The following is a 13276-nucleotide window of genomic DNA, read 5'->3' as shown; positions in this document are numbered from 1 at the left end:
ATCCACCCCGAAGAGATGAAGGGCAAAGTCAACCCCTGCGGAATTTGAACTCAGAACGTAGAAGTGGACGAAATGCCGCTAAGCATTTTGCTCAGTATACTGACGATTCTACTAGCTCTCTGCCTTAACTTGTAGAATAATATCATAAATAACTAGCTGAACTACCCGGCGTTGCCCGGGTTACAGGTTTTTTTGGGGTTTTTTTTTTTTAGATTAGTAAACAATAAATATAAAGATGTATTTTCATAATTACTTCAAAACATCTATATTTTATTTTTTTAAATATCCAAATTGTAATGATAATAGACTTTCGAAATGAAAGTCTGCTCGTAGTATTTGCTTGAAAAGTTGTTCACTTCAATGTATAACCGTCCATATGTTTTACGTTGATGAGAGTTCGTTTTGCGTTATATTTTCATTAAGCTAAATAAAACTGTGCTACTCAGTTTTTTTTTTAATCTGAAAAGGTATTCATGTGTTGCAGGTTATTTTTGTCTTGCTTACTTTTGTACGATTATGATCAGATTTTAAGGAAGTATTCTGGTATTATATGCTGCTAGCGGGACCCGTAAATATTTCACGGAGCTAATGGTAAACTTATTGGGTTATCTGAAAACTTTATCCAAAAAAGACCTGAAAGCATAGCCTGTGTTGTGTCTGTATCAAAAGATAGTCATTCATCTGCTAATCACTGAAAAGTGAAGGAAATTGGAATACGATGATTACTTAATGCACACGTTATATATACTTTATGCACAATTTTATAGACTTAATACACAACACACTCTCTCTCTTTCCCTGTCTTTCTCTCTCTCTCTTTCTCTCTCTCTCTTTCTCTCTTTCTCTCTCACTCTTCGCCTTACCCTCTTTATCTCTCTCTTTTCACTTTCGCTCTTCGCCTTTCTCTTCAACTAATCACGCGAAAGCGTTACAGACGGGCTAAGTAACGGAGGAAAAGGTTTTTTTTAAATTACACATTTCACTCACCACCATCTCTCCCTCCCCTCCCTTATCTCCCCTCCCTTATCTCCCCTCCCCCTCCACATCTCTCTCGAGGTCGTTAAAATAAAGTACCAGTCAAGTATAAACATAAAAATTCTCCCAAAATTTCTGACACGTGGCTATGTTAAAAACATATCTTATTGTATTAAGATTGGTGATACGTGCCTTTTATGAGATATTGTCAGTATTTAGCGTTCAAGGTGCGTAGGCTTGCTTGGATGGTTAAGCACTTCACTTGGCAACTTCTTGGTTCCGTTTTCAATACTACTACGCAGAACATTGGGAAAGTGTTTCCTACCATAACTTTGCGTTGTAGACACATTTTTTGTAGAAGTCCATTGGAGGGGCCGTTCCTGCTTGGGGTGGTTGGCGTTATCTGCCGCACGGTTTAACACCATTTCGCTTTTTTTTATGTCCTGAGTTGCATCTTTTGCTTTTAGGGCCAGGTAACAGTCCGGAGAAACTTCTCTCATTCCCCACACCAATCTTGGAGATCATGAAAAGAAAGGACCAGAAGTACCGAAGTGGTTGTATCAAGTATCCAGCTAATGGAAACTGTAATGGGCTGGAATGGTGTATTTAACTATGATTAAATTTGTTCCAGGTCAGTTCTGATCATATAATCTAACAATCAATGCGTTGGAACATACCGCTTTGAATTTAGACATAGTGTACCCTAAACCCCATTCTTTATTGTGCCCTTTCTACTTCCTTTCTAAAATAGTAGAATGGGATGTTGGAGAGACCATGCATCTTATTCTAACAGATTTAGCGACCAAGCAGAAGCCCATTCATTGGCTGAATAAAAGTGACATTTTGTAGTTAATAGTGGCTATATATAAGAGATGCAGTTCCAATAAAAATTTTGTTTGGTCTTTTTTCTGCCTATCTTTATGTGTCGAAATATAGTATAAAACTTGTGGTACTTCAATTGTGATGTTAGCTTCGTTTCTTGCTTTGGCATAGCTGGTGCTTATTCCGTTAGATTTTATTCGTAGCATTTTCTTCTTTTAATTCGCTTTTACTGAGATCTGCTACACTTAAGCGATAATTCTGTTGTATTAGGTATGCATTTTTATTTACTTTGATTTTCTTATCAAAACAATTATACAATTTTTTTTTCTTTTGCAGTTTTATGACATCAAGTTGCAAAACCGAATGAAAAAGTGGCATATAATACAGCCGCATGTGTAGGAGGAGTGAAACAGGGAGATAGAGAAATAGAACCCAAGTGATATATATATACATACATATATATATATATATATATATATATATATATATATATGCATATATGTATATGCATATATGTATGCATATGTAGGGAGAGAGAAGGAGAGAAGCTAAGAAATTTTCTTAAACAGGAAAGAGTACTACGAAAATATATATATTGACTTAGGTAAAACAAACTAATCCAGATTTATAAAATGACTGCGAAAAGCATATATTATATAGAAAAGTTGAAGTCGCTTATACGACAGAGTTCAACAGATGAAACCGTTCATTTTGTCAAGTATTCTCAGTTTGAGAATGAGAAAGAGCTCACAGAAATATTTGACGATAAAAAAAAATTCGGTAGCATCACAGAGGAAAGCAATGGTACTGCATCGATCTCCGATGTAAAAGATGGTAAACAGACTTTAGGAAGTCCGCACCAAACTCCTGTTATGGACGCAGTGGATGCTAAATTAGAAAGAAACCGAATCACATCCTGGCAGGCTGGTTGGAATGTGACAAATGCTATTCAGGTAAGAGCATCACACTTTTCTACTTTCTCTACTTTCTCCAAATATTTTACAATTCCAATATTTTATGAATCTTTTATATTGCATTATAACAGGTGCTTTGTCGTTCTTGTAGTTATTTTTCATTCATTAAGACACCTGAGAACACAAGCACCACTTCAAACACACACACATGCGTACACACACATACACACACATGCACACAAACACACACACCGACAAACAAGGAAATACACACATATATGTATGTATGTACATATATCGAGAGAAAGAGAAAGAGAGAGAAAAAGAAAGAGAGAGAGAGAGAAAGAGAAAGAGAAAGAGAAATAGCTGATTCAAACTACGCTCAGAAATAATACTGAGATTACAACCATAAATGTGTGTGTGTTTGTGTGTGTGTGTGTGTGTGTGTGTGTGTGTGTGTGTGTGTGTGTGTGCGTGTGTGCGTGTGTGAGAGAGAGTGTGTGTGTGTGTGCGTGTGATTTGTGTCTCACTGATGGAGTATTATTCATTTATTTATTCATTTATTACCCCTGCCTTAGCGAAGGCAGGGGTATTGTTTTCAGTCGTGTTTGTTTGTTTGTTTGTTTGTTTGCCAGTGGACAAGATATCTCAAGAGCTGCTGGATGGATTCAGATGAAACTTTCTGGGATGTTTGAGCTCGTGACTGGCACGAACTGATTGCCTTGGCGGGGAGTTGCGCTCTCTGAGTTCTCTTGTTTATTTAATTATGTATTTCAGCCAACCAATAATGGAAGGGGAGTTCGTTCTGCAATTATTTAGGAATAGCATACTTACACGTTTCAGAGAAGATTGCAAAGCCACATCATCAGTCCAGAATTAGTGGGTCTGCGTGCTCACCTTTAAACACATAATCAGAAACAATAGTAAGTTTACATTAAATAAGAAGGCAATACACCGACAGCTATTCTTCTCAAGCTTGAAAATGTTTGGAATCTTTATCAATTTAATAGATAAGTATCATTTTAGCAATATAAAATGATATTAAATACTTTTGCAGAGGCTCAGAATATAAATGCCAGTGGTGACATACATACATACATACATACATACATACATACATACATACATGCAACCAGAAAGGAGAAAGCTGATTCGAAGACTACAGATCCAAGCCATCAATGGTACTGTAAAAATCTGTAAAACTTTCCAGAAGTTTATCATTTAAGTATATATGAGCATATCTAGTCATGCAATTATATGCATGAGAATACATACATGAAACAAAACATACAGATCTTCACATATACATACAAAAATACCCTATTGACGTTGTTGAAATTCGAATGAAGGTGCCTTGAATATAGATTAGAAACCGGCTCTGTTTCTATTGGCAAGAAATCTTGATAAAAAATGAATAATGACATACATACATACATACATACATACATACATGCCAAACAAATGATGTGATAACCGATGAACAGGCATGAAGTAAAAAAGCATCCGGAACTGTGCTGAACAACTCGTCTTCAGCAAAGCTGTCCTGTCGAAGCAGCATGACTGTAATCTCTTAACGGTATGGTTAGACTACAAGAAGGAGTTCGACTCTGTACCTTACTCATGGGTGACAGAATCACTACACTTTGCCAGAGTACCAGCTGCTACTGTAAATGCCGTTGAAAGACTGACTGCAACATGGTCCATACAGTTATCCTTGACAACTACTAAAATAACACCTATTGTTACAAACAGAATTAAGCTAGCAACAGACATATTCCAGTGTGATAGTTTATTTGTAATGCTGTTTGTACTGGCAGTGAATCCCTTCTCAGCCCTGTTAACGAAATGCCAAGGCTGCATGCTGAGATATGCAGAGAAGAATAAAATTAATGTCACCTTAAACATATTTTGTTGATGATACAAAGTTATATGTTGGTAATATAACCAACATCAAGAGACAATTAGAACTAGTCACAACTTTCTCACGAGATATAGCAATAAAGTTTGGGCAAGATAAACGCTCATACATGATAGGTAACCGAGGAAAAATTGTCTACCAGGCAGAGAACATGTTCATCAACGGCTTGTCAATCTCCCCTCTCTCAAATGATGAAAACTACAAATATCTCGGAACTGATGAGAATGTTGCGTACATTGATGCTGACTAAAGCTAAAATAATAAAAGAGTACTTCTGCAGACTTCAGATAATGTGAAACTCAGAGTTGTCTGCATTTAATAAGACCATATTTTACAATGCTTTTCAGTACCAGTGCTAGTACTAACATTTGGGATATTGGAATGGACACTCGATGAAATACGTAGCTTGGACATCAAAACCAGAAAGGAACTGACCACCACTGGCAATTTCTAAATTAACAGTGACTCCGATAGGATTTATGTGAGACAAGGTGGTGGCCGTAGAGGCATGAGATCAGTTGAAACAGACTTTGAATGTCGTATTGTATCACTCAGACTATCAGCTGAGCGGTAAAGAAATAAGTATATTCCCTGCATACTCAATAGCGAGAACAACAGCACCTTCAGAGTTGGAGTACAATTGTGCAGGTACTCTGAGACTACAACTGTTTCGTGCGACCCAAAGGAAACTGAACTGGTCCACCTAAACAGAGGTTTGGAGGAGAAGCAAGCATCATACCAATAAAAACCAATGCATGGATGCATATCCCGTAAGCTAGAGGGAAACAGCATCATTGACAGGATGAGTAGCCTCTCCTGGACATGCGATAGATACGTTATATCGCACCTAGAGGGATATGCTTTCACTATCCAAGAACAGGAAATAGCTACTAAATAAAATACCTGATAAACGTGTGGGTCAAAGGTACCACCAAACCACGTTGTGATAAAAAAAAATGTCGACTCTGCTATACCAGTGTGGAAGGTATCACCTGCATCATCAGCATCTGCCCCCAAATGTCTACAACATACTTACCTGCCCCTGAGACATGATATAGTTGCAAAGACTATTTACATTGCTATCCGTAGAGAGGACTGCTCTGGCATCAAAGACATATCAGAACCAGTAAGTATTGATACCTTTAAAAACCAGGAATATCAGAGGAGAAACCCAATAAGAACATCGATTCGGTGCAAACATAACAGATCTGATATTGCTCTGTGAAATAGGGAACAAAGGTCATGCACTTCTCTGGATGTCAGCTGCCCGGTGGATGGGAATGTACAATCAAAAGTCCAGAAAAAAGAGAATATTTATGGCAAATTAATGCAGAATTTACAGATCTTGTACCCTGACTATGAATTCTCATCATAGATGCATTAGGTTATGTACCGACAAATTTGCACAAGAACCTTGAAAGAGCGAAAGAAACTGACGCAGATTTTCGAAATCCACTCTATTCGTAGCACAATGAAGATTTGTGAGACATTGCAAAAATTCTCCATCTGAGATTCTTTTGTGAATAGATTCACACACCTGAGTGTACGCATCGACAGTTGAACCAACACACTAACTCAACCACATGTTTACAAACACGGGGAACTCTCTTAACTCAAAATGTCTTCTAATTTTTAATTCCATGTTATTCATATTTTTTTGTTGACATCAATTCTTATATTTCTTAAATGTAATCACTAAGAACTTTTACTTAGTTTCATTTTGTTGTTTTTTCTCTGTCTCTACTATTCTTTATTTTCTAGATTGTTAATGTTAAATATATGAGTTTTTAATTCATTCTTTTATATTTAACCTTCTCTTATACCAAAATCATCTCTTATTTACTTTTTAATATCTTACTAAATTTCCGCTCCCTTCTATAGAAAACCGTTTTATTAATCCTATTTTTATTCTTATTGTCTTCCATATCTTCATGCTTCGAAAATTGACTCTCTGCGTTTTGAAGTGTTATCTTGAGATATAAACATGGAATTCTTTTAACCTGCCGAGCAAGCTTATTGTCTGTATTAATTTTTAAATTATATATATATATTAATGCAGACATGTAACTAATTTATCTTGTTGTTAAATATGAATATCCAAGGGTAAAATAAATTTTATCAAAGTATATTTCTCTATTTATAATTTTATTTCTGTATGTATATACTTATATACTTGTAGCTGTGAGTTAGTGTAAACATGTATACATGTCTGAATGCGCGTATGTGTAAAAGCCGAAATTTGGGTCAGTAAGTCTTTGTAAATGTATATATTTGTCATTATCATATATATATAAATCAACAACAACCAGTTACACTCTTCACTGCTATAAAAGTCTTTACAGTCCATTTTCTGAAAATGTTATTTGCCATCTTGGAAAGAATAGTTAGCAATGTATTGCCTTCTAAAGGTACATTTTCCAATTGTTTTGCTGTTTATATATATTCAAAAACAAGCAATAAACACTTCAATTCTGAAATTAACTTTAAAGATATGAATTTGTAATATTTACATCGAGCCAAACCTATGTAAGTTGGCTTTGAAATATTCGCTGAAACATGTGTAAGTATGGTATAAGTAAATAATTTCAGTGTTGTTTTCTTTTTTTTTTTTTTTCTTATGTATTCTCAGCAATCTTTGTAACTATGGAGACCAGAAGCGAGACATTTGGACTTAATAACACGAATTCTCTTCACAGCCTTCTCTTTCAGAATATAAAGACTCATAGAGCTCTTAAAACTGGTTATATGTCATGCAGCTTAACTCATACTATATACATATGCAGGTAGGTAGGTAGGTAGGTAGGTAGGTAGGTAGATAGGTGTGTATGTCATTATTCAGTTTATTTCAAGATTTCTTGCCAATAGAGAAAGAACCGATTTCTAATCTAGATCCAAGGTTCTTTCATTGGGATTTCAACATCAACAACAGGGTATTTTTGCTTGTTTGTATGTATGTATGTATGTATGTATGTATGTATGTATGTATGTATGTATGTATGTATGTATGTGCAGATTTGTATGTTTATGTATGTATTCTCATACATATAGTTACATATCTAGACATGCTCATATATATTTAAATGATAAACTTCTGGAAAGTTTTACAGATTTTTACAGTTCCAGTGATGGATTGGATCTGTAGACATCGAATTAGCTTTCTCATTTCTGGTTTTGAGAAGCCTAATTTCTCAAGATTGGTATTTAGGCAGTGTGTTGCATATCTCAGGGCCCCAATAACTACAGGTATAAACCTGAACTTGTAATATGTATGTATGTATTATGTTCTATTCTACTTTTAATTATTTGAAGTCTTCTGTAAGTAAGTAGCTGCTTTCCTACAAAGATACAAAGCTCCATCTTTAGAACGTAAATATAAAAAATAATGTCACATTTTGCCCTTGAGAAAAGTCATGTATGTTTTACTCTTCCACTTACAGATTTTATTAGTAATATGTGTGTTAGCTGGTTGATTTCTTTTTCTAAAAACTCCTCCTTAGGCATTTACTAACAAAACCAATTAATGCGAATTTATAATTTGTGTATAGAAGTTGAAGTTCGAAGCAGTTGTCCGTAGTTACCCTCTTTCTCTTTGATTTTCAGATAGACATTCACATCAATAGGGCAACTAACAAACATTATTTTCCTTATCTGTCCCAAACAACGATATCCAGACTGTTATGAATCTGTTTCCACTTGACAAAAGTTTTTAAGAGGATGTTCAACTGATACCCTTCGTACTGATGTTTATGTATGTATTCAGTGACTTTGGGCATAAGATCAATGTTACCACCGGTGCTCTTGCTTATCGCTATTGAATCGCTAGCATTCACTCTCGGACTTTGCTTCAGCTAGGACTGTAGCTCTATCAGAGAGGCAAAGCAGAAACATGTGCCTCAAAAACGGTAACCACACTTATCCACCGTCTAAGAATGTATGTAGGTAACGCAGCCACTGTGTATACGGAACCCACCATGCAGAGGATGCTGACAATAGAGGGACTGCATGACCGATCGAAAAGGCCCCTCCTACAAAAGTTGAATATCAGTGGCTCCAAAGCACAGCAGTGAGGCAGGTAAATAATATAATAATGGAAGCAACGAAGAAATCTGCCATCTCTCGCCGAATCTCATAAAAAGCGTTTTCTCAACAAATTTTTGGAAGAGACTATACTGCATCATACCTCGTCCAAATTCTGGCTTGTCTTGGATGTCGAGATCTGAAATCAAACCCCAGGCAGTTTTACTGGCCCGTTAGCCTTGTGCCCAATAATGTTGTCCGCCGACACGGACCTACTTTTCCAGGTGCCGATCTCCAAATCCTCTGACTTGTCTGAACTGATCATAGCCCCTGCTACTCTATCGTATTTCTTGAGAACAGTGTCGACCGTTTCCACTTCAGTGTGACCATCACCACAATGGTGACGTCAACTGCATGCGCCGACACGGCCCTTCCGAATTGAAGTTCGTATAGATTGACGCATTTGTTTGGTTTCTCACCTCGGCTTTGTCACTTGGTAATATTTCTGATGAAGAAAACACTGTCGTTTTTGAGGGAAAGATGAGTCTATAACTATTTGTGCCTGCGCACTACCGTTTTTCTGTGATGGATGATGAAGGTATTGCTGGGAAGTTTCCTTTTGGGGTTGGTTTGAAATCAGGGTCTGTTGTTATTTTGGGGATACCTGTTGTTGTTGGATGTGTTGCTGTTGTAACGTTTTTTGTAGTTACTGCTGCTTCTGAAGCTGTTGATTCGATTTTTGTGGCTGCAATTGTTGATCGTTTTGCTTTGTTGCTGCTACTGAAGTTGTGGTCATTTTGCTGTTGTTCATATTGTTAGCGTTGTTGTTCTTCGTGAGCTGTCGGGAGCAGTGCGGGTCTGTTGCCTGATTTTTTTTTTTTTTTTTTTTTTTTTTTTGTGTGTAGCAGAAAGCCCCCGGATGAATATCCAGACCGCATAGGGTTTTTACTGTCAACCACTGCCGATAGCTGCGTATAATACCCAGGATTATCGCGTTGTTTCCAGATTATTTTGTATGGTCATTTCCATACCAATTCCTGAGCACCCGCGCTTCTGATGAAGCTTTTTCTGTGTGTTGGATGATCTCTTCATCATCACCTACTGTGTCACTATCAGCCACCATACGTCTCTTTCTGGCAGAACATCTTTCACTGTCACCTCTGCCAGTCTTCTCTCTGTATGGGAAGAAATTAAGAAACATTGTTCATATTTTAAAAAGGTGAGAGAGTGGGTGCTCGTCTCTTCTTCGGGAGTAAATCTTACATCTATTGTTCCAAAACGATTGCCACGAAACGCAAAAGTTTTGTGATTTTATATGCTTCTCGAGTATTTCCATCCTGTCAATGCGTCAAGTTTACAATAGAACCAGTCTTGGTGTTGATGTTTCTGCAACTTACAGTGCATTTGTAAACATTAATACTTTCCTTGATACTAACAAAAATGCGCATTAGCTGTTTTATTATACAATTTTCCTCGCCCTCATAAAGGATTCACCGTCTTTCCGAACTGAACTGTATTTAGTGCTATATTTAGCGATGGCTGTTGTGATTATGGCAGTGACAGTGTTGTCAATGTTTGTAATATTGTTATCCCTTACTTCATCGAAAATCATTAATGTAGTGGTGAGTGTGGTTATAGCAGAACGATACACCGTTGTTGCTGTTCATGTTGATTGTGCTGCTGATGAGGCAGAAGGTGACTTAGAGATTGGACCTGATGTAGTTGGCGTTGTTATTATTGCTCTTTACAATTTACCTTTCTTTTTTACCTTCTCTAGTTCTTCAGGGCAAATTACCTCCAGATGTCACTTGCTTCTACAGGTTAACAACTAAACCTTTTTGCCGTCTACAGCGGCTCTCAAAGGTTCTGCTCTTGCAATAAGGCATTGTTCCAGAATGGCCCTATTGCTTTCGAAGAGGTCATTAGTTCTTATAAATCCTTTCTGACCCCCTCCTAATCACACATCGTCCTTTGTCACACACTTTGATCACCTTCCAATCCTCTGATATTCAACAAACCAGAAGTCACAACCGTTGCCGGTACCCTTGACTGACACCACCCCGCCTGTATCTCTTTGGCCTAAATATTGGAGCATACCTGTAGGTGTGGATATGTACCTTAACCCCTTTAGCCTATATTTGGGCTGTGCTTTCAATATCAAAAATTATGCAAACGGGTTCATACATTCTTCCCTTCTCTAGAGAGATGGTTTGCACCACACATCGTATAACGAAGCTTCTTCCAGCTGTTCTTTTAAGGATTTGCTGATGGCTGAAATCCTTCTTCATTCTTTTTTTTCTTTTTTTTTTTTTTGGAAGACAGTTATAGATATTTTTATTCTTTTATTTGATTCTATATATAGTGGCCAGCAGAGAGAAGCCGTTTCGTGAAACATGTCTAGCTCTTACTGCTTCTTTCATATTTGGACATCGGGAATTGTTTAAAATAGCAGCAAAAGTGTTGTTGCATTGTGAAAGAACGGAAATATTTTTCGTTTGATAAAGAACGTGTGTATGTGACGGTGCTGCTGCTGCTGCTGTTGTTGTTGTTGTTGTTGTTGTTGTTGTTGTTGTTGTTGTTGTTGTTGTTGTTGTTGTTGTTGTTGACAGCATTTTCACTCAGGTATTCAAAGTGGTTGTTAAAATATTTTCTTTTTATTCATGTTCAACATTAATATTTTGTTGCACAATTAAATTACAATTCTTTTTTTTTATTTATTTGTTGTTTGTGAAGTGCGTTATTCATTTTTAGTTTTCTTTTGAGAGGGTGTGGCTCGAAGGTTTTGAAACCAATTTCTTTGTATGCAAGCAACTTAAAGAATTTTTTCCTATGTTGTCTGTATACGGATAGACTTTGCGAGCAGTTTTTATAAAAACTATTCCATCTTTTAAAAATCCTTTACTACGAAGAGTGACTTGAAAATTCAGCAGTGAATAATAATATAATAATGATAATAATAATAATAATAATAATCATAATAATAATAATAATAAAGGAAAAAATGCTTTCTAATTGATGTATCAATACCAGCAGATGACGTTTCCCTAAAAGAAATGGAGAAACTTTCAAAATACAAAGACCTGGAAATAGAGGTAACTCGAATATGGAATCTAAAAACAGAAACAATACCTATCATAGTAGGCGCCTTAGGTATGATAAAAGGATATTCAGACAAATACATAACAAAAATACCAGGACTTACAAATATATATAACATACAAAAAATTGCACTACTGGGCACTGCACACATCCTACGCAAAACACTTTCAATACAGTAACCATAAGAGCACCACAGCAAACCACAGCACATGCCCAAGGCACACAGAGCTGCGCTCGGTTGTGAAGTGAAAGCACGTTATAAAAATAAAACTACTGAACAATAATAATAATAATAATAATAATAATAATAATAATAATAATAATAATAATAATAATAATAATAATAATAACAACAACAACTTCAACAACAACTAAAAAACTGGATGTTAAAACTCGTTGAAAATCACGTGAGGCGTAGTTTTATTGTCTCTCTCATCGAGCAAGCTATCACTGTTCCTTTCCTGTGTTTTATTAGAGATTTCACCTCTGTTTTCTGCTAAGAGATTACTTTTATCAGAAAGAACTGTATTTCCCATCGTTTCCTCTGCTGCTGTTTTCCAATACCCGTCTTTTGCTAGCTTCGAGCTCTACTTCTGTGAACCAACGACTTTCTTATTGCTCTAGCTTGATCACATAATCTCTGATCTGTGAGTTGAAACAATCCTCTTTCTCTCCATTGATCATACATACATTGTCGGTATGCCCTAAGATGAACACGATTTTCGTCTACGGGACTGCTCGGGTAGTAACACTCCATGACCACAGCATTGATTTGTTTGTTCCATCTACGCCGTGTCTGCTGGTTCCTTGCTGGATAACGACAGGCCGGAGTCGGACCAGTATCTCTGAGCCTGCAGAGTGTAACACTTTCACCATCAAAGGCTTCATTTTCATTACCGCCGTTATTCACAATATTTTGTTTTTTTATTGTCACTCATATGAGGCAGCGATTATCAGGTTGCGCAATTACCAGTGTTTCTCGTGTGACACCATCACTAGATTATCATCAGTCAGAGCATAGGGAGACTCCAACCGCTTCCTTTCATTATTATTATTATCATCACTATTATTATTTTCATTTTTTACGACTATTTGTCATTGTTAATATTTCCTCTGATCCGACATGAGTTTTGGCTAAATTATTATTATTATTATTACCATCATTATTATTATATCCATCTATTATTAAAAGGTATTTTTGAATGTTGTTTAGTTTCAACTTTTGTCTTGTACTTGAGATGATCATAAATATGTGAGTGTTTAAGGGAATAATAAGAGCAAGATAGACAGCTTGGTGAACAGAGATTAAATTTCACGGGTCTGTAAATAGATTCGGCAGATGGTGAAGAGATCAGCAACGGGCATTCCTGTGCGATAAGGAGACAAAAGCGGCCTCACCCCCTTGCGGTCAGCAAATATCAAAAGTATTTACTACTATTAGCGATCAATGAGAGCGCTGATCTTGAATTTGAAATGAGCCAAGTCATCTTGGTCTATTTTTAATTACTGCTAGAAAAGATAGTTATATATA

At 36.4% G+C, this 13276-nt stretch overlaps 1 protein-coding gene and 1 long non-coding RNA gene across 3 annotated transcripts in view; both read left to right on the top strand.

Moving 5' to 3' along the window:
- LOC128248872 (uncharacterized) overlaps positions 1–2258 on the top strand; it is a 39505-nt gene extending 37247 nt beyond the window's left edge. The window contains exon 3 of the long non-coding RNA XR_008265001.1: positions 2134–2258. This is a non-coding gene — a long non-coding RNA (uncharacterized LOC128248872). The remainder of the gene's footprint in view (positions 1–2133) is intronic.
- Positions 2259–2282: 24 nt separating this feature from the next.
- LOC106881389 (vesicular inhibitory amino acid transporter) overlaps positions 2283–13276 on the top strand; it is a 45775-nt gene continuing 34781 nt past the window's right edge. For both annotated transcript variants that reach the window (XM_014931765.2, XM_014931763.2), the window contains exon 1: positions 2283–2750. In XM_014931765.2, the coding sequence (XP_014787251.1) occupies positions 2430–2750 (321 nt within the window). In that variant the 5' untranslated portion in view covers positions 2283–2429. The remainder of the gene's footprint in view (positions 2751–13276) is intronic.

The sequence above is a fragment of the Octopus bimaculoides genome, chromosome 10 (assembly GCF_001194135.2).
Source record: "Octopus bimaculoides isolate UCB-OBI-ISO-001 chromosome 10, ASM119413v2, whole genome shotgun sequence".
Taxonomy (NCBI): Eukaryota; Metazoa; Mollusca; class Cephalopoda; order Octopoda; family Octopodidae; genus Octopus; species Octopus bimaculoides.
This window is presented reverse-complemented; position numbering and strand designations above follow the sequence as displayed.